The sequence below is a fragment of the Aptenodytes patagonicus genome, chromosome W (assembly GCF_965638725.1).
Source record: "Aptenodytes patagonicus chromosome W, bAptPat1.pri.cur, whole genome shotgun sequence".
Lineage (NCBI taxonomy): Eukaryota > Metazoa > Chordata > Aves > Sphenisciformes > Spheniscidae > Aptenodytes > Aptenodytes patagonicus.
In genome coordinates, this window is record NC_134981.1 from 33,251,528 (window position 1) to 33,279,004 (window position 27,477).

At 42.5% G+C, this 27,477-nt stretch overlaps 1 protein-coding gene across 9 annotated transcripts in view; it reads right to left on the reverse strand.

Annotated features, from left to right (window-relative positions):
* LOC143172280 (erbin-like) overlaps positions 1-27,477 on the reverse strand; it is a 180,873-nt gene that overhangs the window by 18,541 nt on the left and 134,855 nt on the right. For 7 of the 9 annotated variants that reach the window (XM_076361512.1, XM_076361511.1, XM_076361515.1 and 4 more), the window contains 5 exons: positions 21,837-21,954; positions 17,653-17,836; positions 15,242-16,763; positions 7,828-7,971; positions 6,870-6,992 (listed from right to left, as the gene is read on the reverse strand). In XM_076361512.1, coding sequence (XP_076217627.1) covers positions 6,870-6,992; positions 7,828-7,971; positions 15,242-16,763; positions 17,653-17,836; positions 21,837-21,954 — 2,091 coding nt within the window. The remainder of the gene's footprint in view (positions 1-6,869; positions 6,993-7,827; positions 7,972-15,241; positions 16,764-17,652; positions 17,837-21,836; positions 21,955-27,477) is intronic. The other 2 variants (XM_076361513.1, XM_076361516.1) reach the window with 2 other exon arrangements.

A 27,477-nucleotide genomic window follows, 5' to 3' on the forward strand; every position in this document is an offset into this window, starting at 1 on the left:
ACGAGTTTTTTCTCACTCGTGCTCTTCCAATTCTCTCCCCCATCCCACCGGGGGTGGGGGGAGTGAGCGAGCGGCTGTGTGGTGCTCAGTTGCCGACTGAAGTTAAAACACAACAGTCCTTTTTGGCGCCCAACGTGGGGCTCGAAGGGTTTGAGATAATAACAGATTAACCGGAGCGTATTAAGGAACTTATATCTGTTAATAGCTGTGGGTCACAATGTTGGTTTCTCTGTTCTCAATATTGATTTGTATAATCTGCATCGTGCTCCTTTTTTTGCTGTACATGTTAAAGATTGGTGTTGGTTTTTGCAGTTTGCTGTGATCTGCAGTGATTGGTGATGTCTCGCTTGTGAGGTTTGTTTTTAGAACATTGACCTTGAAGTTAGTGTGGTATGTAAATTTCGCAATGAAGCCATTACTGTACCACGGAGACCATTTCGTGGAGACAACTAGCAATTACAGTGACTTTTCTGAGAGTTTTTTTACGGAGGAAATACAGAATGGCAGTGTCACTACCTTCTTCTATGATGTTTCCTCCTTCATTACAGTAACTTTTCCGTATTTTGAACATCCTTGGGCAGTTAAGATACTTCTATTGGTACTTCTTGGGAATATTGTTTCGGCTTTGTCTAAAGTTGGTAAGCAATTTAAGAATATCATCCAGAGATCTGCCCCAAGGCTGGATAGTTATGAGTGGCAGGGTGTGTGGGACAAGATGGGCAAGTACCTAGGCCAATGGGCACCCCCAGTGTTTTGGAACGTCACCCCTGAGCAAGTGCAGAATCCTGAAAAGTTAGTAGAATATTTGGACAAAGTATGCTGTCACCCTGGCAACTCCAGAGAGATGCAGATCATTGCAACGTGCTGGGGCCTGGCCCATGCCTACCGAGCCCTGTTCAACACCATTCAGTACCCTCAAAGGGAAGAGAAGGTCTCTGGCTCTGACGGTAAAATGACATGCACTGCGGCCACTCAGACACCGGCGACAGGCCCTGCGGCCACTCCAACCCCAGCGACACGCTCTGCGGCCACTCCAACCCCAGCGATAAGCCCCGCGGCCACTCAGACCCCGGCGACATGCACTGCGGCCACTCAGACTCCGGCAACAGGCACTGCGGCCATTCCGACCCCGGCGACAGGCCCTGTGGCTGAACCAAAAAGCCAACCTGTGCCAGTATCGGTCGCCCCTGTACACAAGAAGAAATTTTGGAAGCGGAAGTCGGCTCGTTTAGTAAGGGAGGAAGAAGCTTCTTCTAAAAGGGAAGCGGAGGAAGAACTGTACGACTACCCTGGAGAAGGGCCATCATGAGAACGGGAGGAGGAGAGCCGGCAACTGCTCGGGGAGGAAGAAGAGGAAGAACTCATAAACGAGGCAGTGACCACCCGATGTCTATCCCTGAGTGAGCTGCGAGACATACGAAAAGATTTCAGCTGCCGTCCAGGTGAGCATATTGTCACCTGGCTGCTCCGATACTGGGATAATGGGGCCAGTAGCCTAGAATTAGAGGGTAGGGAAGCCAAGCAGCTGGGATCCCTTTCTAGGGAAGGGGGCATTGATAAAGCAATTGGAAAAGGGACACGAGTCCTCAGCCTTTGGAGGCGACTCTTGTCAAGCGTGAAGGAAAGGTATCCCTTCAAGGAAGATGTCATATGTCGCCCAAGCAAGTGGACCACTATGAAGAAGGGTATCCAGTTTCTGAGAGAATTAGCTGTGCTGGAGGTGATTTATGATGACCTGAACAATGAACAACTATCCAAAGATCCAGACGAAGTCAAGTGCACGCGACCCATGTGGCGGAAGTTTATAAGGAGCTCACCATCGTCATATGCCAACTCATTGGCAGTAATGACCTGGAAAGATGGAGAGGAACAAACAGTGGATGAATTGGCTGGTCAACTCCGGCAATATGAGGAAAGTCTCTTCCTCCCTCGTCTCGGCTGTGGAGAAACTGTCCCGGGAGATCCAGCAACTCAGAGAGGATAGGTCCTACTCCCCACCTGTACGGACCAGTATCTCGGCTATTAGGAGTCAGCGTTCTTTTGCTCGAGAGAGAGAATATAAAGGGTACACACCACGGGGCACCCTATGGTTTTACCTGCGTGACCACGGAGAGGACATGAGGAAGTGGGATGGAAAACCTACTGCAGCCCCAGGGGCACGGGTATGTGAGTTGCAAGGGAAAACAATCACAGAAAGGGGTTCTTCCAGGAAAATTGCTGCTCCAGTTTCCAGCGGGCAGTTCCCCAGACAGGGTAGAAGGGATGATTTTACTTCCGATCTTAATGAAGGGACTTCTGATTCGTATGTACGAGAAGTGAGAAACGAGTACTGTGATGAGGACTACAGGGGCCCTGCCTCCAGCCAGGAGGAGGAAAGGGACAACCAGGTTTACTGGACTGTGTGGATTCGATGGCCTGGCACATCAGACCCACAGGAGTATAAGGCTCTAGTGGACACCGGTGCACAGTGTACCCTAATGCCATCAAGCTATATAGGGGCAGAACCCATCTGTATTTCTGGGGTGACAAGGGGGATCCTAACAGCTAACTGTATTGGAAGCCGAAGTAAGTCTAACTGGGAATGAGTGGCAGAAGCACCCCATTGTGACTGGCCCAGAGGCTCCGTGCATCCTTGGCATAGACTACCTCAGGAGAGGGTATTTCAAGGACCCAAAAGGGTACCGGTGGGCTTTTGGTATAGCTGCCTTGGAGATGGAGGAAATTAAACAGCTGTCCACCTTGCCTGGTCTCTCGGAGGACCCCTCTGTTGTGGGGTTGCTAAAGGTCGAAGACCAACAGGTGCCAATCGCTACCACCACAGTGCACCGGGTGCAATATCGCACCAACCGAGACTCCCTGATTCCCATTCATGAGCTGATTCATCGACTGGAGAGCCAAGGAGTGATCAGCAAGACCCGCTCACCCTTTAACAGTCCCATATGGCCAGTGCGGAAGTCTAATGGGGAGTGGAGACTAACAGTAGACTATCGTGGCCTGAATGAAGTCACGCCACCGCTGAGTGCTGCTGTGCCGGACATGCTAGAACTTCAATACGACCTGGAGTCAAAGGCAGCCAAGTGGTATGCCACAGTTGATATTGCTAATGCGTTTTTCTCAATCCCTTTGGCAGCGGAGTGCAGGCCACAGTTTGCTTTCACTTGGAGGGGCGTCCAGTACACCTGGAACCAACTGCCCCAGGGGTGGAAACACAGCCCCACCAGTCGCCATGGACTGACCCAGACTGCACTGGAGCAGGGTGAGGCTCCGGAACACCTGCAATACATTGATGACATCTTCGTGTGGGGCAACACAGCAGGAGAAGTTTTTGAGAAAGGGAAGGAAATAGTCCAAATCCTGCTGAAGGCCGGTTTTGTCATAAAACAAAGTAAGGTCAAGGGACCTGCACAGGAGATCCAGTTTTTAGGAATAAAATGGCAAGATGGACGTCGTCAGATCCCAATGGATGTGATCAACAAAATAACAGCCATGTCTCCACCAACTAGCAAAAGGGAAACACAAGCTTTCTTAGGCGTTGTGGGTTTTTGGAGAATGCATATTCCAAATTACAGTCTGATCGTAAACCCTCTCTATCAAGTGACCCGAAAGAAGAACGATTTCAAATGGGGCCCTGACCAACGAGAAGCCTTTTGAACAAATTAAGCAAGAGATAGTTCATGCAGTAGCCCTGGGGCCAGTCCGGGCAGGACAAGATATCAAAAATGTGCTCTACACCGCAGCTGGGGAGAACAGCCCTACCTGGAGCCTCTGGCAGAAAGCACCAGGGGAGACTCGAGGTCGACCCCTAGGGTTTTGGAGTCGGGGATACAGAGGATCCGAGGCCCGCTATACTCCAACTGAAAAAGAGATATTAGCAGCATATGAAGGGGTTCGAGCTGCTTCAGAAGTGATCGGCACCGAAGCATAGCTCCTCCTGGCACCCCGACTGCTGGTGCTGGGCTGGATGTTCAGAGGGAGGGTCCCCTGGTACACATCATGCAACTGATGCTACATGGAGGAAGTGGGTTACACTAATCACACAACGGGCTCGAATAGGAAATCCCAGTCGCCCAGGAATCCTGGAAGTGATCATGGATTGGCCAGAGGGCAAAGATTTTGGAATATCGCCAGAGGAGGAGGTGACGCGTGCTGAGGAGGCCCCAATGTATAATGAACTGCCAGAAAATGAGAAGCAATATGCCCTGTTCACTGATGGGTCCTGTCGTCTTGTGGGAAAGCATCGGAGGTGGAGAGCTGCTGTATGGAGTCCTATGCGACTAGTTGTAGAAACTGCTGAAGGAGAAGGTGAATCGAGCCAATTTGCAGAAGTAAAGGCCATCCAGCTGGCTTTAGACATTGCTGACCGAGAAAAGTGGCCAGTGCTCTATCTCTCTACTGACTCATGGATGGTGGCAAATGCCCTGTGGGGGTGGTTGCAGCAATGGAAGCAGAGCAACTGGCAGCGCAGAGGCAAACCCATCTGGGCTGCCGCATTGTGGCAAGATATTGCTGCCCGGGTGGAGAACCTGGTTGTAAAAGTCCGTCACGTAGATGCTCACGTACCCAAGAGTCGGGCCACTGAAGAACATCAAAACAACCAGCAGGTGGACCAGGCTGCTAAGATTGAAGTGGCTCAGGTGGATCTGGACTGGCAACAGAAGGGTGAATTATTTCTAGCTCGGTGGGCCCATGACACCTCAGGTCACCAAGGAAGAGATGCAACATACAGATGGGCTCGTGATCGAGGGGTGGACTTGACCATGGACACTATAGCCCAGGTTATCCATGAATGCGAAACATGCACTGTGATCAAGCAAGCCAAGTGGTTAAAGCCCCTCTGGTATGGAGGACGATGTCTGAAATATAAATATGGGGAGGCCTGGCAGACTGTATATATCACACTCCCACAAACCCACCAAGGCAAGCGCCACGTGCTAACAATGGTGGAGGCAACCACCGGATGGCTGGAAACATATCCCGTGCCCCATGCCACTGCCCGGAACACTATCCTGGGCCTTGAAAAGCAAGTCCTATGGCGACATGGCATCCCAGAAAGAATTGAGTCAGACAGTGGGACTCATTTTGGAAACAACCTCATAGACACCTAGGCCAAAGAGCACAGCATTGAGTGGGTATATCACATCCCCTATCATGCACCAGCCTCCGGGAAAATTGAACGATACAATGGACTGTTAAAGACTACACTGAGAGCAATGGGTGGCGGGACGTTCAAACATTAGGATACCCATTTAGCAAAAGGCCACCTGGTTAGTCAACACGAGGGGATCTGCCAATGGAGCTGGCCCTGCCCAGTCAGAACTTTTACGTACTGTAGATGGGAATCAAGTCCCTGTAGTGCACATAAAAAATATGTTGGGGAAAACAGTCTGGGTTATTCCTGCCTCGGGCAAAGGCAAACCCATCCGTGGGATTGCTTTTGCTCAAGGATCTGGGTGCACTTGGTGGATAATGCGGAAGAATGGGGAAGTCCGATGTGTACCTCAAGGGGATTTGATTTTGGGTGAGAATAGCCAATGATCTGAATTATGTGATGTTAAGTGCTACATAATATTATATGCCATACCAATGATATTACAATAAGAATCACCCAGATTAATGGAGAATAACTTCAGTGAAACCAAGCAAAGCACAGTGATGATGGTACCAGAACTGACTTCAACATGAAACAATCCAACATCACATACCATCTCCATCTTTCCTGCCGTGGAAAATGATTACGACAGATGGAGCCCAAAGTCATGGACTAAATGAACTCACCAAACATTTTAGAGGGATGCCCCATAGACTAAGGGAATGATATCTGTGTGTGTGTATATATATATATATTAAAAGAAACCCAGGAAAAGGGGTGGTGATTAATGGAAATGTACTGGAAAATATGAGACTTGAGCATGATGCAAATGGTACAGAATAAGGGGTGGATATTGTCCTGGTTTCGGCAGGGATAGAGTTAATTTCCTTCCTAGTAGCTGGTACAGTGTTTTGGATTTAGGATGAGAACAATGTTGATAACACACTGAGGTTTTAGTTGTTGCTAGGTAATGCGTACACTAGTCAAGGACTTTTCAGTTTCTCATACTCTACCGACTGAGAAGGCTGGAGGTGCACAAGAAGCTGGGAGGGGGGCACAGCCAAACTGGCCAAAGGGACATTCCATACCATGTGACGTCATGCTCAGTACATAAACTGGGGAAAGCTGGCCAGGGGGGCCGCTGTTCGGGGTCTGGCTGGGCATCAGTCGGCGGGTGGTGAGCAATTGTACTGTGCATCACTTGCTTTGTGTAGTATTATTATATTATTATCATTTTATTTCAATTATTAAACTGTTTTTATCTCAACCCACGAGTGTTTCTCACTTCTAGTCTTCCAATTCTCTCCCCCATCCCACTGGGCTGGGGGGAGTGAGCAAGCGGCTGTGTGGTACTCAGTTGCCGACTGAGGTTAAACCACGACATGAATACAGAATGTCTCCTAGAAATTCTAGGTTATCATCAGAATTTCAGCAGAACAGATTTCACGTTTGTTCTTTAAAAGGTTTAATCAGCTTCAATTTGCTTTCCTGAAATCATCTGCCATATTCCAATTTCCACCTGCAATTATGTCTTTTGCTGCAAATTTCTTCTTTCAAAGCCCCCGCTGAAGAAAAATGAAAACTATCCCCCTTCATATAGTTAACTATTTTGTCTTCCAAAAAGAGGATGCTATTTCAGTTATGCCACCTTCAGTATCTGGGTGATAGTCAAATCTTGTTTTACATTTTAAAGAAGCCCCAGTTCCAACTGCTATCCCAGCATATGTTTCTACAAATAATAATAAATATAGCCTATCCATGGTGTCATGTATATAATTACCTGCACAGCTATTTTCTTCATGCTGTCCGGAGGAATATCTTTGAGACTAAACATGGCAGATGAGTAATTCTGCTGTCCTGAAATGAATACCTCATCCTGGCATTCGTCTCCTGGAGTAGAAGCCTGGGGATGCATTAAACAGAATGGAGCAGTAAAGAAGGTCTTCATATTATTTAAATTAAAAATTCTTATAAGAAGCCCAGAATAAAACATTTTAAGGGCTTTATTGTTCTTTATCTTCTTTGATTAACTAGTACATTGTTTATGTAGAAAAATCTTACTAGCCAAGATATCACACCCATAAAATATTGCTGGATATTTACAAAAACTAGCAACTGCAGGTATCTTTGATCACCAATACATTGATAAGAAAAGTCAACAAATGCTAAAGACTGCCTGTTCAAGGATTCACATGGTTAAAAGAAGTCTTCTGTTGACTTTATCCTGCTCACTATGGATACCATAACATCACTCAGGATGCTCGGAGTTAAGGAGTTGTTTCCTCACGTTTTCTTACAAACTAAAAAATTTTCTTGAATACCTAAAGTATCTTACAGTACAGTTTACATCATCAGAATTTGTTTGGGGGAGGAAAAAGCATAATAAAATTTTGTTCAAACCGTTATAAACCTAGGTTAAATTCAGAATGGTAATCTCTTGTTCACATATGTACAATGAAACCAGACAGTTTTACATATGTTCAGCCGTCTATAAAAGCCAGTTAGAAAACTCAACTTCATGACAGTAAATTGAAAAGCCTTGCAATAAGGTTAAAGCATATGAAGTGAAGGCAAAGTCTTTGATTTAATGCTTATAAAAAAATCCAGCACATAAATTATATTCTTTTTATTGAAAGCATTGTCCATATATAAAAGGATAACTATCAATTATAAGGACACCTCTCACAGTTTATTCTTTCCCCTTCTATATATTGCAATAGCCTCCTATAGGTACTCACTTGAACAGTGTGCACACCAGAACCTCTTCTGTCTGCAACACTCAAGGCAACACTACCCTGGCTGCCATGCAGATCCCTAGAGCTGCCATAGTGAAAGCTGCTAACTGCAGCATAATTGGAATTAAAGGACCTAGACAGCATGCTCTGAATAAAGAGGGGACAGATTTAACACAGATTAGTGCAGCATGCATAAACCACAAGACATGTTATACATAGACTAATACAAACATATTCCATTGTCATGCAAGATAAAAAAACATGCAAGAACAGTGCCACTGTGATGTATAAAACAACTCAGTGACCCCTATATACCTTTATTTACTGTAAATCAGCATGCAATCAGCAGTTTACATGCAGAATTACATGTAAATAAAGTAATTCAAATGTTCATGTATCTGGAAAAACAACAAAGGTGCACAGCTTATAAAAATTTCTAGGTTTTCATTAAATTTGCAATATATAAAATATGTTGTAGGAAGAGGAGCTGGCAGTCAAGATACACTCCTGTGGAAAACCATCTAATTACCAGTTATTATTTTGTCTCATTTTTCTCCCCTATTACTGGTACAGTACAAATAAAACTTTACACAGAGACAGAGATTTGACTGTTTGACTGGGTTTTCTTGTTATTGCAATGCTGTCAACATCCACAATGCATTCCAATAACACTTCATTCAAGAATGTGAGAGAGACTCATTTAAAGAAAAAAAGGCTGGTAAGAAACCTTGGAGTCCATCCCTGTGCCACTGTAGGCAATCAAACAGGTAACGTGAGCTCAAGGACAGAAGTGACAGTGGTTTGGTTTTGAGCTTCATTACCTTGCAAACCTGACCTCTGCAATATTGGCAAGAGTAATAGAAAGAAAGCAGTAGACATTACCGTCTTGCCACCATGGACTTTTGTAGTTATAAGAACAAAACAAAATAAAAAGACCGCACAAAAGAAGAAAAGGAAAATCCCCCATGTACCACCTGAGAAATGAAACAAACCTATCTTAAAACAGTGACAAAGACCCATGAAAAAATATGATCATAGTAAAAGATATACCACAAAGCATCAAAACTCAGCAAATCCAAAGTTTTTTTATTTTTAAAAGTTTTTAATTTTTTCAAGTAAAAAAAAGTTCAAAATATATATCATTTGACTAAGATACTGCAACAACTCTTACATGAACAAATACATTTTGGTGTTTGTCTGTTGACTACACATACTAATCTGATTTTGAAAATAGTCACTAGTCCTCAGGCAGACATTTGCTCTTTCATACTAGCTTTATCTTGTGAAACTAAGACTAGTTTAATAATCAAAGTCATATGCCTCTGCATATTCATACTCCCCAGACACTCTGGTAGCACAATCATTTGAAACCCCCTTGGAAAATAGTATTTACTGACAACACTTGGCTTTTCTTGGCCAAGGCTGTTGGATAACCTCTCACTCAATGGCATAGTGAGCTTTCTTCACGCTCCTCTTCTACACCTATCTTGTTCTCTAGTCAATGTATTTTTCAAGCTTCTAGACAAGTCTCCAGAAGCTTTTCCCCTCTTGGGAGGGGAAAGTTGTACTCGGCATTCAAGTCTCTCTCTACTAAACATTCTATCTGAGCTTAATGCTCCTCTAAGTTTCAGTCCAAACACCCAGATGAAACTGCTAAAGCCAGTTTTCCTTAGCTCCTTAGTGTCTCAAAGCATCTTCCTACAACTCTTCTCAAAATATTCTATATAATTAGCCAGGTGGTCTTTTCCCCACTTGTACAGGCAACTCCCTGAAGTCTCCTTACAGGAAGCTCCTCTCAGAGGCTCCTATATCTCTATATCTTCTGTAAATGGCAAAGACAAATAAAAATAGAAGGAATGCATGGTGAGACTAGAAAGTTATCTTCTGAAAGCATCTCTAGCAGACTATCTTACTATAAAGATCCCTAGATCCATTAGATTCACTCTTCTCTTAGAAGGACCCAAAAAGATGGTCAATAAATAGTGACAATCTAAGGTAGATCTGCAATAGGAGGTAGAACTTTCCTACAATTTGTAGAGGCACAAACTTGTCCATCAGGAATTAAGATTTTGGTTAACTCAGTTTAGTGAGCTTCAAGGTGATTACGTAGCCTGAGAGTAGTCTTATTCAGGGGTTTATAAAATCTTTCTTGGTAGAGACTTTTTCCAAAGTACAAAAACTGATTGTGCAATTGATGTAGGGAAGACATGAGAAGTACTGCAAACACCATTTTTCTCCTTCTCTACATTGGGCAGTGTCTCAACACTAAATTAGAAGGAACCCACAAGTACAAACTGTACAGAACAAATACTATTTTAAATTACACTGAGTTGTAAGAAAGCTTTAGTTTAACACAAGAAGATATTCCCAGTGACAAATCTAGGAAGTATTCTTCCTCTACCTATTTTTAGCTGGGAAGAGAGAAACTGAGGCATTTGGAGAGCGAATGGTATCCCTCTTAATTTTGCTTCTCAACACAAGCACGATGAAGGTTGTACATTTCCTAGGAAGATTTCTGAAGATTGCTGCACCAGAGAAGACACTTCCAGAAATATGAATATGCAGATACCACAAAAAACCCTGATTTTAATTCCAATTTATTAAAAATAAATTAAATATGGAATAAATGTACAGTCTAAATTTCAGATTAACTATGAATGTTAATTCCAAGTACCAACTGCATTCTTTACCTGATTTGCTACAGTGTCTTAGGGCATAATGGCCTGCAAATTAATAATTCAAATATTTGAGGCTTGAGAAATCTCATTTCAGCTACTCTAATATACACTAACCAATATACATGCCATGTTCCATTATATTTTTGTGAAAGCTAAGTTTACTAGAAATCAGTTATTCAACTGTGAAGAACACATTAAAAGCTACAATATATCAAGAAAAAATGGCTATGTATAAAGTAAAAAAGTATTTGGTATATAAATCAGGATTTGTAGTCAAAATCAGCCTCTAAAGGAATCAGTTTAGATGCAGGCAGCTAGTAGCATAGTTTTGGGGTTTATTTACATTCTTTTTGAATGCTAAGAATCAGAACATATTCTCTATTTTGCAGCTTACAAGAGAATTAACAATTTCAGATTTCAAAAGGGTGTCTTTCGGGAATTGAAGTGCCTTAACGCATTTACTTAGGTGCAAGACAATAATGGAATTTACCTAGAAGAATTTCTACTGGATAATACTGTTGTAATTTTAAGACTGGCTGGAGTCTCTCATGGCAATCCATTAAATTTTGATATAGAAAGGAACTAATAAAATTCAAATATCTGCAGAGAACAAGACTCTACATTCTACTTATCTTAGAATAGCCTTAACTGGTAACTTAACTTCTAAGCTTAAGTATTAACCTTTTTAAAAATGTATTTATCTTACAGTACTTAGAATCAATTGCCAGCTAAAGGTGGACATAAGTAATCCTTTGAGGCTATACTAAATGTCTAGAAATCCCTTCGCTTTTCATTCCCACCTTGACTATCTAAAATTCTTTAGTTAAATTTGACTAGAAAAAGTTTGCTCAAAGTATTCTGGAACACTTGAAATGCTTAAAATTGATGCTTAAAGTCTTTCTGAATAAAAGCACGCAAGCTAAAAAAGCTTTGTTTGAAATCTTACTAGAATTCTAGTAAGATACCAGTTTATCCCAAAGAAGAGGAACTTAAACATTATGAAACTATTCTCCTTCAGTCACGAGGGAGGGGAAAACAATTATTAGGTTTCTGATCCTGCAAAAAAAAAAAAAAAAAAAGTATCTTCAATAAGTGACAGCATTCCTACTGAAGAGTTACATATGGAGAATTACATATAATTTAAATTCTACTGTCATAAAATGTTTGTTGGGTCAGAACTTTTGTTGTTTACATTCAAAATGCACAAGAATTTTATTCCTTTTGAAGTGTGATGTATTGATTTCTGAACTCCACAAAATATCATTATAACACATTGATGGTTCAGTAGTCCATTAAAAATGGAGAAACAAAATAAAACTGAAATAAAAATTTAAAACTGACAGCTACTGAATGGATAGCATTCCTGTAATTTATCAGTGTCAAAGTATTCTTCAGCCTATGATCTTACAAACACTTAAGCACTTAATTTTATGTGTGCACAGACCCTGAAGTAACTGAAGTTACTTCCCTTGACATATTTAAACAAGCTTAACTTGGAAAGAATCTGAGACCATACCAATTAAAATATTTTTCTAAATTAGGTATGTAGAGAAAAAAATAACTCAGGAAAAAAATTTAAACTTTGATTAAAACTGCAATTCTATATCAATACTGAAACACTTGGACTTTTTTTTTTAAATAAGGCACCATACACTGTCAACTTTGAATAAAACCACCTATTTTAATTTCTGAAATGGAAAGTAGGAATCTAACTTTATGACCTCTTCTCTGAAAGCTCTGCCATTCTAGATATATAGTAGATAAAGTAGATAAAAAAATAGAGCACTTAATTCCAGATGAAATTAGAATTGAAAGCAAACACACACCTGATGAACTCCCAAGAGATCCACAACAACAAAAAAAGAAAATATACATATGTAAGGAAAGGATAGAATCAGGCCCAGCAACTGTTTCTGCCTACTCAGCACATAGAAATATAATAGATATTTGCAGATAACCGTTGCAGATATTTATTATTGCAGTTTATGGATGAGAAATTCCTCTACCACGCAATAAAATGCATGTGACTAGTGTTTTACACAGGCAGTATTAGTTTAAATTCCTAAATGAAAACTTTCAACAAGACTACTAGAGAACACTACTGTGACGTATCAGGTAGTAAAATTGGCAAGTCACACTCCAAAAGAAAATATGTTGAAAAATATTACTGTTCTTAAAAACTCACCTGTACACTAAATTGATAAGGTTGGGGGGTGGGGCAGAATTGATTGCATACTTTCCAACAGCTTACATATATAACCACTAGAGAGCAGCTTAACATTTAAAGAAGCCCTTTTCTCTATCCCACAATAAAATATGCTTTGTATCAGGTAAGCAAGTAGTTTCTCCTGAATATATGCAAAATTTCTATTTACAAATAGTCTCATGAACTGTTTTCACCTTCCTTCAACCAGATGGATAATTTTAGTTGATTGGAGTATGCCCCCTTACATCTTGTCAAAGGTTACAAATGCTGGTTACTTGGCTGGAATCCATTGTTAATAATATTTGCTGGACTTAAAACTATCCTGTATCTCTCCTCATGCAAATTAAACTCTTGAAAGGTTTTTTTCCACCTGTATCAGGTAAAAAGGGCTAATAAAAAACCCAAGAACTAGCTTCTCCAATTTTGGCCAATAAGCAGACACTGTTTATTTAAGTGAGTTCACCCAGCCCACCCCCCTTCAGTTACTAAATTTTATAAAAACAAAAACAAACAAGTACTTCAGTAGTTTCATAAAAAAAAAAACCCCAACAAAACCAACCCCAAAAAACCCACTACACACTCTTTCCTAAGAAGCACAGCATAGAAATAATAAACATGATTAAATTCAATAACAGACTCTGAAGAGTCACAACAAAGGCAATACTATTAACATACACTGTTGTGTATAACCACAGGCAAGAAGATATGAATTAAATATTCATCATAAGGCTTAATTTTGTATACCTGTTTTTGTCAGTGTTGTACCTTATGCTTTAAAAAAAAAAAAAAAGAAACGCCATTTTAAATCCATGAAAGCTTTGTCAAAGCAATTTCCAATAAATGCTTGTTCCTTAAATAAGTTCTGTAATTACTGAAATTTTTTTCAGACTTCAAAACATTTCAGAAGTCTGGTTTATAGATTAAGCCCCCCCCCCCCAGCTAATTTTTAATTACAATCAGAAATATCTGAAACCATTATTTTAAAAGAACAAAGAAATATCCAGTGAATCCCTAGATTTTCCACATTATCATATTTGCCAGCTGCCATATAGGATCATACCTACATTTTTCACAGTACAGATTTTTTTTAAAAAAGTCAGTCATATCCCAGAGAATATAAAGTAGACAATTATATACACATTCACTTTTAAACCCATAATTAAGTCTCAGACTGCTAAGTAAAAGCTACTTTAAAACTCTTCAAGGCCAGAACAAAAGAAATACATACAAAACAGACTTCTAAAGATCTGTTAAATTAGATGCACAGCTAAGAACTCAATAACAGCTATTCCATATCATTCTAGTAGGAAACAAAAATTAAAGTTTACATGTAAAACATGATAGAGAGTATGGACTGATATAAAAGGAATCAAATCAGGCAATCAATTTCACTTCAGTCAAGGTGACTACACTGCTACAGTACCTGAACAGATCTCACTGGTGTATTAAACATCGTTCCTAACATGTCAAATGTAGATGATATAGGAAGGAGCTATAAAAAAATTGCATTAGCAGTACACTGAAGTTTTGTTTCCCTCTCCATTCAAGTATTGCTGGGATTTTTACTTCTCTATTGTTTCATGTAAGATTTGATATGTGCATCCAGAAGAACAGAAGATCAAAGAATGCACTATTAGGGTTGGAACATGGTGAGGTTTGTGATCACCTCGTGGGACCAAGTGTCCCCACGCTACAGCACAGTACTGTGAAAGTCTTAAAATATTTTGTTGTACCTGACTCAAAATGGATCAGAAGAACAGGTGTGGCTGTTGCAGGGGCCTCTTTAAAAACAAACAAACCCCATCCCTTTCTATCAACAGAAATTATGCAACTTCAAACAAACAAAACCAAACCTATCCCTCCAAATATTTGGATTTCCAAAGAAAAATCATAGTTAAAAGTAATTTTTTCAACCATCTCCAATTAAATTTCTTTAGCTATCAAGGATATCGAAGTATTTCGCATAATAATCACAAACCAAACTATGTTCTTTCAAAAGAAAAAGAAAATCCATCTAGCTGGCATAATCAAAACGTATTTTGGCTGCTTTACTTCCCCTCCAAGGAAAAAGGATCAGGTAATGACATTCTGCCCAATATTTAGTGATGATATTTTAAAATGGTTTAGCTGGACAGCATAGATTACACTCTTCCAGTCTCAAATTCTTTGAAGATATATAATTGTTCAGCTCTACATATCAGCTCAAATTCTTGACAGCATTTACAGTACATAAAGAATCCTTTTCATCATCTCTAGTTATATCAAAACCTCCTGTGATTTCCTGAAATGAACAAGATTTTTAAGTGTTCTCATCTCACAGCAATAAATATTCATTCAACAATCTGTCAAATTGTCAATCTGTCAACTTCAAAAGACAACTGGCTTGGAGGCAAATATATATTAATTATGGCTTTTGAATTCTTCAGCAACTGAATTCACTAGTAATTAAAAGCAGTTCAAAACACAGAATATTTAACTTATTCCATATCCAGATAACAGAAAGGTAGAAAAGTTTAAAAATTATTATTTTTACCTTTTCTAGCTTTTTAGCCTCAATATGTCGCAGCACCTGTTCCCTCCAGTCATGAGGGACTTTACATTTTCCTGGAGGGTCTAATAAAGAGTGGTCAGAGTTAACCCTTGGGTTTGATCTCTTTGAAGGGCTAGTCCATGAGTAATTAAAGTCACTAACTGACATAGTTCTTTCTGGTATTTCATTCACCGATGGCTGAGCACTCTGTGGTCGGGATACATTTGGACCATCAATGCTATATGTCCTGGCAGAAAGAGGTCTCTGTTGCCCAGACATTACTGGTGGAGCTCTTCCCACTGAATGCAAGTCTCTGTATGTTAAATAGTCCCCTTCAGGAACCCGGGCCCGCCTTGAAGGTCCAGTGTCCCCAACATTTATAGAAGCTGCAGAGGATACACTGCTCTGCTTTTGAAGAGTGTGTCTGGTTGCTCCTGGGAGCAGTCTATCATTTGGTGGAATAGCCCACACATCTATGTATCTCCCAGCCATCTGTTGATGAGTGTTATACACAACACCGGCTCGGACATTGTTATGATTGGATAAATTCATACTGGCAGAATGCTTTACATAGCAGGGGATTTCTGTGCTGTCAGACCTAAGTAGTCGTGAAGGAGGTAAGCTGCCTTGTTCTACTTGGGTGTTTTGTTTCTGGGGCCACAAGGTATCTTTTGTTGTTGCGCTGCTGCTGTACTGAATATTATACTGGGGAGTGCAGAACATCTGTGCACCACTTGTCACTGATCCTCTCACTGCATTAGCACCTTCAGGATTGTGATTTGAGTCAAACTTGAACACAGTTTTTGTAGAAGATACTAAATCAGATGACAATGACGGCCCAGGAAAAACCTGCAAAGGCTGATCATACAGAAGAGTAGCGGATTTACTTCGGACTATGTTTTTTCCATCTGCACTACCAGATGCTGATTTTACCACTGAGTTTGGCTGTTGAGATCCATTCTTGTTGACAATATCATAGATTTTCAGACCAGTGTCCATACTAGTGATGCTGTGAGATTTCATCACAGGACCGCTTCTCTGTGGGGACAAATCTTCAGTGCTCCTTGAAACAGACAGCTCAGCAGAAGAATCACCATCAACTGTAGTGCTTCTCATTAGTTCATCTTTACTGGGAGACTGTACTGCTTCCTCAGGATGTCCATTTACTTTATTTACAGAATATTTATTTCCATTTTCCAAGTACTCGCTTTCTTCTTTCATATTGTTATTCAAAAAGCCCTTTACTGAAACTATTTCCTGTGTTTGTAATCTTTCTACAGGAACTGGCACTGCCTCTTCACTAACCAGTTTATTGATATTCATGTTTATTTGGTCTGATTTGTGAGACTCCTCCGCAAGAGTGCTTAGATCAACACCTTTTCTTATCAGGCCTAATCTTTCTTCAATGCTTAATTCGTATTCAGACAAATTTGTAACCTTCTCTTGCACATTTATTTTTTCTTCTACTGTAATGCTTAATTCACCTCCATTTTGCAAAAGATTATTCAAATTTTCATCTTCTCGCCTGGAAAAAAAGATGGCTCTTAAAAGAAATTCCAAAAGGAACCAACATATTCGTTTAAGAACTGATTTAGAAAAATTAATCATTAACATGCAACACAGCCATACTGTACACACAATACAGGACAAAGATCAATATACAACCAAATTTATGATTTGCTATCTTACCATTACAAAAATATATTATACAGAGGGCTCATTTTGGCAACTCTTGTTTGTGTCATCAATTACGTGATCATGTTCTGATTTCAGAAGTTTAATTAAATTCAACAGCAATTATTAAAGACAGATTAAAAGTGTCAAAAAGTACAAAGTGACAAATAACTCAATTTTTTTTATCAAATACTTGCAAGTTCCACGACAATTTTGGACAAATGTCTTGTTTCTATTGGCAAATTAAAAAAAAAAAAAAAAAGGCACCTTTTGACTAGAACCACAAAAAGAGAAACAACCTGTAAGTCCATTCTTTATAAGTTTCTAAATGCTTTTTATAATTAAGTTAGTAATCAAACTGATCTTCAGCATTATGCAAATAAAAACACAGAGCTTTTAAAATGGTGTATTGAAAGTATTTTGCAGGGAAAACAAATTATTAAGGATGAAATTATTATACCATATTAATAAAACAGATGGGAACCATGTCATATATATTAAAATTGGCCTCTGAATTTTATTGTCCTCCTGGGGTTTTTGTGGGTTTGGTGGGGTTTTTTTGTTTGTTTTTTTAAGAGAACTATTCCATTATTAAACATTATTTTAAAACATTAAAATTTAAATTATTTCATGAATGATAAAGGAATCATTAATGAATTAAAGGAATGGACATGTAATATGAAAGATTAAGTAACATTTTTCTATTATATTTGCTCAGCAGTATACAGAATTTTACAAACCTGATCTTGGATAAAACAGCAGCATGTGTTTCTTTGTCTGGAGAACAGAGAGAAATATCTTGGCTACTATCAGTATTGAAGGAAACAGAATCTGACATTCGAGAAGGAGAGGAACAGTTGCTGTTATTTTGATTGCTATTGTGGGTAGCTTCATCTGATAAGGAATCAGCATCTTTTGAATCATCTGAAATAAAAATTTGCTAATTTAGTTAAATGGCTATTAAACAGATATCTGTAACGTATGTTACAGTGTTTAGAAAATGTATCTTGTTCTTCAGTAATACTTATTACTGGAAACTAACATATAAGCTAACACCTTTGCAAACTTTGTATAAACTTACAAAAGACTGTTGCCAATAGTTCCTATTTTTTAAATATTTGTCTCAATGTAAACAGCCCTCACCTGTTAATGAAATTTAACTTGTTGCTTTATTCCAAGTTTCCTTGGCATAAGCTAGTACACTACATTATGTAATATTTCCCAAAAATATCTATCAAATCACGTTTCTGTTTTTGCAATGATTCCAAAGTTCTGAATTACATGAGTCTATTGGCCCTTATGAATATGAAGTACACCGCTTCACATGGAAGATTTTGAAAGTGTACACAGTTCCTGCTTTTGAACATTCTATCATTGTTAAATAGCTATTTATTAGACCAAACAGTCTGGAAAGACCTAGATCACTGGATGAGCTCTATATAGTTTTATAAATGTAAAAAACAGGAAAGAAAAATGTTCTTCTGTAGAGTTGGAAGCAACGCATTCCCATGCTTTGCAAATCACTTCAGACAACATTTTCAGTCATTTACACCTGTGCACATTGATTCTTGCATAATGCATGCATACTTACATCCTATATCCATATAAAAATCATTTATCTGCAGGACTTCAAGCCAGCCATAATTTTGACATGGGCAAACGTAAGTGTACAAACAAATACATTTACATTTTTACTTCAAGACACAGTTACAGGTACCAAAAGCATAAATTTTGTGAAACTAATTTCTATCTCCAGAGACAAGAAAGAAGTTTTGACTTAGTACTTTAGCCAGGCATAAAAACCCAAATATGTCATTGATAAACATCAGTCTTTTTACCTGCACGTGATTCTCAGCAGACTTCTTGCTACCTCCATGTGGTTTTCCTTCATCCTCACTAAATCTTACCCTTTTATATGTAATGGCCAGAAAAGCCTTTTGTCCTGGAAAGTACTGGACTAGGACATCATATGAAGCAAAATACAATTTGCTCTTCAACTGTTAAATTTTGTTTTCTCTGAACCCAAGGTCATTCCTTACTGTTAAGGAAATGGTTACCCAGACTGAAATTATCTTTCAGAGAATATAAAACTTAGTTAACAAAAACAATGCTCTGAAGTTTCCTGTGAGAGGAAAGAAAAAAAAAAATAAGAGTAAAGTGACTCTGGAGAAGGAGTTGCCACAGGAGAAGTTTATTCTCTTCTGAGAAGCTGCAGTAACCACAAAATGGTGGAGTTCAAGATCCTTAGGGCACCGAGGAAGGCGCACAGCAAGCTCACTACCCTGGACTTCAGGAGAGCAGACTTTGGCCTCTTCAGGGATCTGCTTGGCAGAGTGCCATGGGACAAAGCCCTGGAGGGAAGAGGGGCTGGGTAATAGTCAAGGATCACCTCCTTCAAGCTCAGGAGCGATGCATCCCAACAAAGAGGGAGTCAGGCAAAAATGCCAGGAGGCCTGCGTGGATGAACAAGGAGCTCCTGGACAAACTCAAACACAAAAAGGAAGCCTACAGAGGGTGGAAGCAAGGACAGGTAGCCTGGGAGGAATACAGAGAAATTGTCCGAGCAGCCAGGGATCAGGTTAGGAAAGCTAAAGCCCTGATAGAATTAAATCTGGCCAGGGACGTCAAGGGCAACAAGAAAAGATTCTATAGGTACGTCGGGGATAAAAGGAAGACGAGGGAAAATGTGGGCCCTCTCCGGAACGAAACGGGAGACCTGGTTACCCGGGACACGGAGAAGGCGGAGGTACTCAATGACTTTTTTGCCTTGGTCTTCACTGGCAAGAGCTCAAGACTCACCGCCCAAGCCGCAGAAGGCAAAGGAGGGGACTGGGAGAATGAAGAGCCGCCCACTGTGGGAGAACACCAGGTTCGAGACCATCTAAGGCACCTGAAGGTGCACAAGTCCATGGGACCTGATGAGATCCATCTGCGGGTCCTGAAGGGACTGGCGGATGAAGTTGCTAAGCCACTATCCATCGTATTTGAAAAGTCATGGCAGTCCGGAGAAGTTCCCACTGACTGGAAAAGGGGAAACATAACCCCCATTTTTAAAAAGGGAAAAAAGGAAGACCCGGGGAACTACAGGCCAGTCAGTCTCACCTCTGTGCCTGGGAAGATCATGGAACAGATCCTCCTGGAAGCTATGCTAAGGCACGTGGAGGACAGGGAGGTGATTCGAGACAGCCAGCATGGCTTCACCAAGGGCAAGTCCTGCCTGACCAACCTAGTGGCCTTCTATGATGGAGTGACTACATCCGTGGACACGGGAAGGGCTACAGATGTCATCTATCTGGACCTCTGTAAGGCCTTTGACACGGTCCCCCACAACATCCTTCTCTCTAAACTGGAGAGGTATGGATTTGATGGGTGGACTGTCCGGTGGGTGAGGAGTTGGTTGGATGGTCGCATCCAGAGGGTGGTGGTCAACGGCTCAATGTCCAGATGGAGGTTGGTGACAAGTGGCGTCCCGCAGGGGTCCGTATTAGGACTGGTACTGTTTAATATCTTCATCAATGACATAGACAATGGGATCGAGTGCACCCTCAGCAAGTTTGCAGATGACACCAAGCTGAGTGGTGCGGTCGACACACCAGAGGGACGGCATGCCATCCAGAGGGACCTGGACAAGCTCAAGAAGTGGGCCCGTGTGAACCTCATGAGCTTCAACAAGGCCAAGTGCAAGGTCCTGCACCTGGGTCAGGGCAACCCCCGGTATCAATACAGGCTGGGGGATGAAGGGATTGAGAGCAGCCCTGCCGAGAAGGACTTGGGGGTACTGGTGGATGAAAAGCTGGACATGAGCCAGCAATGTGCGCTCGCAGCCCAGAAGGCCAACCGTATCCTGGGCTGCATCAAAAGAAACGTGGCCAGCAGGTCGAGGGAGGGGATTCTGTCCCTCTACTCTGCTCTGGTGAGACCCCACCTGGAGTACTGCGTCCAGCCCTGGAGCCCTCAGCATAAGAAAGACACGGACCTGTTGGAGCGGGTCCAGAAGAAGGCCACGAAAATGATCAGGGGGATGGAACACCTCTCCTATGAAGAAAGGCTGAGAGAGTTGGGGTTGTTCAGCCTAGAGAAGAGAAGGCTTTGGGGAGACCTTATTGCAGCCTATCAGTACTTAAAGGGGGCTTATAAAGAAGATGGCGGCAAACTTTTTAGCAGGGCCTGTTGCGACAGGACAAGGGGGAATGGCTTTAAACTGAATGAGGGTAGCTTTAGACTAGATATAAGGAAGAAATTTTTTACGCTGAGGGTGGTGAAACACTGGAACAGGTTGCCCAGAGAGGTGGTGGATGCCCCATCCCTGGAAACGTTCAAGGTCAGGTTGGACGGGGCTCTGAGCAACCTGATCTAGTTGAAGATGTCCCTGCCCACGGCAGGGGGGTTGGACTAGATGACCTTTAAAGGTCCCTTCCAACCCAAACTATTCTATGATTCTATGATTCTTAAACCTTAGGAAGAGAGCACAGCTTCTCTGAGAAATTTAAACAAGTGATATTGCTGCCAAAAGCAGCAGTAGTCCACAAAATCGGGGGGGGGGGGGGGGGGGGGGGAAGGACACGGGGACGACATGGAATATTTCCAAGGTAAATAAATTCTGCAATGCTTTTCTTAGACGTATCAAGAGTGTGTTCAAGCTAATGGTCCCCCAAAACACAAGCATCTCCTTTCCCCCTCTGCTTTTAAACTAATGACAAGAAACAAGAAAATTAGGATGTGAACACAGCTTTCTCTACCATACACTCAAGTATAAGATAATGCAGAATTTTTTTCTGCTTTCATTAATTAACTAGAGAATTAATCATCTATCTTAAAACACAAAAATCTACTTTTACATAATTCAATTAGAAAAACTAGCCATTTTGAGTCATGAAATTCAGAATCGCACACCACTTCTATTGTTTTTTTAATGGTATCTAACCTTTTTTGTTATTGCTAAGAGCTACCACTTTTGGTTGATTTATGGAGGTTTCTATCAGCGGTGGTCGCATTTCTGCCATTTTCATCTCTTCATCAGAGGAGAGTTCTTCTGATTCCTGCTAAAGGAAAACCAGCTTTATTATGCTGTGCATTTTAAAGAAGTGCTTAAAAGGTTAAGTAAATGCTATCTAAACTGTCACCCACTGAACAATAAAGGGGAAAAAGATAAACAAGCAACATAACATAGGCATAACATAGCAACTGTGTAGTGCATTTGTAGTGCAAGTCAACTGAATTTAGTAATATTTGCCACTGAATTATCTTTAAGCAGCAGCATAGGCAGACTTGCATTGTCACTGATGAACAGTCAAACTGGTACTAACTTCAGCTGCAAGAACCTACTTGGAGCAAGGAGATGCAGCCTCTGTTCCGCCACTGAAGAGAACCTCCAGCTGAGTTCAAGTCAGAAAGTTATCACTGAACCAGCGAACACCCCAGACTGACTAGCTGGGTATTGGTTTTGCAGAAAAGAGCTCAAACTGAAACAGCTACACAGTAGCATTACCAAGACAGTCTTAGAAATGGAGAGCTATGCTGTGAGAAAAGACTGAATGAGCTTGGCTTGCCTAGTCTAGCAAAAAAGAGAGCAAGTGTAGTTTGGGTTGATACCTTTAAGTTTACATTGGGGGTAAATTTCAGAAGGAACAGAAGTTATTTATCTTCAAGAACAACACTGGCAGAGGAAAACAGCAATGCTGAATACATTTCAGCTAGAAATCACTAGTTCCTAACTATAAGATGGAGCTCAGTGCACTTATGAAAGAAATTAACTGACAAAGCTGCTGCAGGAGCAGCCACGCGACTGATTCAGTATCCTACTGCCAGGCCTATATCCCTATCATCTTCAAAAAACAATTGTTTTCAGTAATATTTTTAAGGGAAAAAGCCTTCTTTCCCTCAAGTAGAAACTTCTTTCTAGTAAGCATGATTCCTCATTCAAATGCTACAAAAATCTATGTCACAGATTGCAAAAATAGTCTGTCAATGTTCACTTTTTCTTACAAGTTTCAGAACATTTAATGTATAGAACCTACTGGAGCACCATCTTTCCCGTGATACTAACAACCTGGACAGTTCTTTGGACTGAAGGAAGGACAAACCTGACTGAGATGTAGCATACAATGTATGATAGTCCTCATTTAAAAAACCCACCTGTTTCTCTGCAAACAGACCAAACCACCTCTTCATTGCCTCTACAACACTGCCTTTCCCCTTGGATGTAACATACAACAAGTGTAATCAATGTTGAAATTAAAAACCCCACAAACTTATATGCATGCAAAGTTTAGATATATGGATTCAACTGCAACAGAGTTACCAGCAGGTTATTACATGGAAATAAGGAATTCAGTATCCCTGATCGACTACGCACTGCTGCCTCATTTACTTACTGGCATACAGCCAGCTTCAAAGAATTGCTGTCACTATCGTTAGACAAATAATATGATTTTCTGAAATTATATATTTAAACTAAAGAAAAAAGTCAAATGCAATGTGCTGGGGCCTGGCCCATGCCTACCGAGCCCTGTTCAACACTATTCAGTACCCTCAAAGGGAAGAGAAGGTCTCTGGATCTGACGATAAAACAACAGGCCCTGCAGGCACTCCAACCCCAGCGACAGGCCCTGCGGTTGAACCAAAGAACCAACTTGTGCCGGTATCAGTCGCCCCTGTACACAAGAAGAAATCTTGGAAGCGGAAGTCGGCTCATTTAATAAGGGAGGAAGAAGCTTCTTCTAAAAGGGGGCTGGAGGAAGAAGTGTACGACTACCCTGGAGAACACGAGGAGGAGAGTCGGCAACTGCTCGGGGAGGAAGAAGAGGAAGAACTCATAAATGAGGCAGTGACCACCCGATCTCTATCCCTGAGTGAGCTGCGAGATATACGAAAAGATTTCAGCCGCCGTCCAGGCGAGCATATTGTCACCTGGCTGCTCTGATGCTGGGATAATGGGGCCAGTAGCCTGGAATTAGAGGGTAGGGAAGCCAAGCAGCTGGGATCCCTTTCTAGGGAAGGGGGCATTGACAAAGCAATTGGAAGAGGGACACAAGTCCTCAGCCTTTGGAGGCGACTCTTGTCAAGCGTGAAGGAAAGGTATCCCTTTAAGGAAGATGTCATATGTCGCCCAAGCAAGTGGGCCACCATGGAGAAGGGTATCCAGTACCTGAGAGAATTAGCTGTGCTGGAGGTGATTTATGATGACCTGAGCAATGAACAATTATCCAAAGATCCAGACGAAGTCAAGTGCACACGACCCATGTGGCAGAAGTTTATAAGGAGCGCACCATCGTCATATGCCAACTCATTGGCAGTAATGACCTGGAAAGATGGAGAGGAACAAACGGTGGATGAATTGGCTGGCCAACTCTGGCAATACGAAGAAAGTCTCTCTTCCTCCCTCGTCTCGGCTGTGGAGAAACTGTCCCTGAAGGTCCAGCAACTCAGAGAGGATAGGTCCTACTCCCCACCTGTACGAACCAGTATCTCAGCCCTTAGGAGTAAGCGTTCCTCTGCTCAAGAGAAAGGATACAGAAGGTACATGCCAGAGGCCACCCTGTGGTTTTACCTGCGTGACCATGGAAAGGACATGAGGAAGTCCAGCACGGGTTCATGAAAGGCAGGTCCTGCTTGACCAACCTGATCTCCTTCTATGACCAGGTGACCCGCCTAGTGGATGAGGGAAAGGCTGTGGATGTGGTCTACCTGGACTTCAGCAAGGCCTTTGACACTGTCTCCCACAGCATTCTCCTAGAGAAGCTGGCGGCTCACGGCTTAGACAGGTGGACTCTGCGCTGGGTCAAAAACTGGCTGGATGGCCGGGCCCAGAGAGTTGTGGTGAATGGAGTTCAATCCAGTTGGCGGCCGGTCACGAGCGGTGTTCCCCAGGGCTCAGTTTTGGGGCCGGTCTTGTTTAATATCTTTATTGATGATCTGGATGAGGGGATTGAGTGCACCCTCAGTAAGTTTGCAGACGACACCAAGTTGGGCGGGAGTGTTGATCTGCTCGAGGGTAGGAAGGCTCTGCAGAGGGACCTGGACAGGCTGGATCGATGGGCCCAGGCCAACTGTATGAGGTTCAACAAGGACAAGTGCCGGGTCCTGCACTTCGGCCACAACAACCCCATGCAGCACTACAGGCTTGGGGAAGAGTGGCTGGAAAGCTGCCCAGCAGAGAAGGACCTGGGGGTGTTGGTCGACAGCCGGCTGAACATGAGCCGGCAGTGTGCCCAGGCGGCCAAGAAGGCCAATGGCATCCTGGCCTGTATCAGAAATAGTGTGGCCAGTAGGAGTAGGGAAGTGATCGTGCCCCTGTACTCGGCCCTGGTGAGGCCGCACCTCGAATACTGTGTTCAGTTTTGGGCCCCTCACTACAAGAAGGACGTTGAGGTGCTGGAGCGTGTCCAGAGAAGGGCAACGAGGCTGGTGAGGGGCCTGGAGAACAAGTCTTATGAGGAGCGGCTGAGGGAACTGGGACTGTTCAGCCTGGAGAAAAGGAGGCTGAGGGGAGACCTCATCGCTCTCTACAACTACCTGAAAGGAGGTTGTAGCGAGGTGGGTGTTGGTCTTTTCTCCGAAGTAACAAGCGATAGGACGAGAGGAAATGGCCTCAAGTTGCGGCAGGGGAGGTTTAGATTGGATGTAAGGAAAAATTTCTTTACTGAAAGAGTGGTGAAACATTGGAACAGGCTGCCCAGGGAAGTGGTGGAGTCCCCATCCCTGGAGGTATTTAAAAGACGTGTAGATGAGGCGCTTAGGGACATGGTTTAGTGGGCATGGTGGTGTTGGGTTGACGGTTGGACTCGATGATCTTAGAGGTCTTTTCCAACCTCAATGATTCTATGATTCTAAGTGGGATGGAAAACCTACCTCAGCCCAAGGGGCACAGGTACGTGAATTGCAAGGGAAAACAATCACAGAAAGGGGGTTCTTCCAGGAAAATTGCTGCTCCAGTTTCCAGTGAGCAGTTCCCCAGACAGAGTAGAAGAGCCGATCTTACTCCTGATATTCATAAAGGGACTTCTGATTCGCATTTACAAGTGAGTAAGGGATACTATGACCAGGACTAGAGGGGCCCTGCCTCCAGCCAGGGGGAGGAAAGGGACAACCGGGTTTACTGGACTGTGTGGATTCGATGGCCTGGCACATCAGACCCACAGGAGTATAAGGCTCTAGTGGACACCGGTGCACAGTGTACCCTAATGCCATCAAGCTATATAGGGGCAGAACCCATCTGTATTTCTGGGGTGACGGGGGGATCCCAACAGCTAACTATATATTGGAGGCTGAAGTGAGCCTACCTGGGAATGAGTGACAGGCCCAGAGGCTCCGTGCATCCTTGGCATAGACTACCTCAGGAGAGGGTATTTCAAGGACCCAAAAGAGTACAGGTGGGCTTTTGGTATAGCTGCCTTGGAGACGGAGGAAATTAAACAGCTGTCCACCTTGCCTGGTCTCTCGGAGGACCCCTCTGTTGTGGGGCTGCTGAAGGTCGAAGACCAATAGGTGCCAATCGCTACCACCACGGTGCACCAGCAGCAATATCGCACCAACTGAGAGTCCCTGATTCCCATCCATGAGCTGATTCGTCGACTGGAGAGCCAAGGAGTGATCAGCAAGACTCGCTCACCCTTTAACAGTCCCATATGGCCAGTGCAGAAGTCTAATGGGGAGTGGAGACAGTAGACTATCGTGGCCTGAAAGAAGTCACGCCACCGCTGAGTGCTGCTGTGCCAGACATGCTAGAACTTCAATACGAACTGGAGTCAAAGGCAGCCAAGTGGTATGCCACAATTGATATTGCTAAAGCATTTTTCTCAATCCCTTTGGCAGCAGAGTGCAGGCCACAGTTTGCTTTCACTTGGAGGGGCGTCCAGTACACCTGGAACCGACTGCCCCAGGGGTGGAAACACAGCCCCATCATTTGCCATGGACTGATCCAGACTGCACTGGAGCAGGGTGAGGCTCCGGAACACCTGCAATACATTGATGACATTGTTGTGTGGGGCAACACAGCAGAAGAAGTTTTTGAGAAAGGGAAGGAAATAGTCCAAATCCTGCTGAAGGCCGGTTTTGCCATAAAACAAAGTAAGGTCAAGGGACCTGCACAGGAGATCCAGTTTTTAGGAATAAAATGGCAAGATGGACGTCGTCAGATCCCAATGGATGTGATCAACAAAATAACAGCCATGTCTCCACCAACTAGCAAAAAGGAAACACAAGCTTTCTTAGGCGTCGTGGGTTTTTTGAGGATGCATATTCCAAATTACAGTCTGAACGTAAACCTTCTCTATATCAAGTGACCCGGAAGAAGAACGATTTCAAATGGGGCCCTGAGCAACGACAAGCTTTTGAACAAATTAAACGGGAGATAGTTCACGCAGTAGCCCTGGGGCCAGTCCGGGCAGGACAAGATGTAAAAGATGTGCTCTACACCGCAGCCGGGGAGAACGGCCCTACCTGGAGCCTCTGGCAGAAAGCACCAGGGGAGACTCGAGGTCGACCCCTAGGGTTTTGGAGTCGGGGATACAGAGGATCCGAGGCCCGCTATACTCCAACTGAAAAAGAGATATTGGCAGCATACA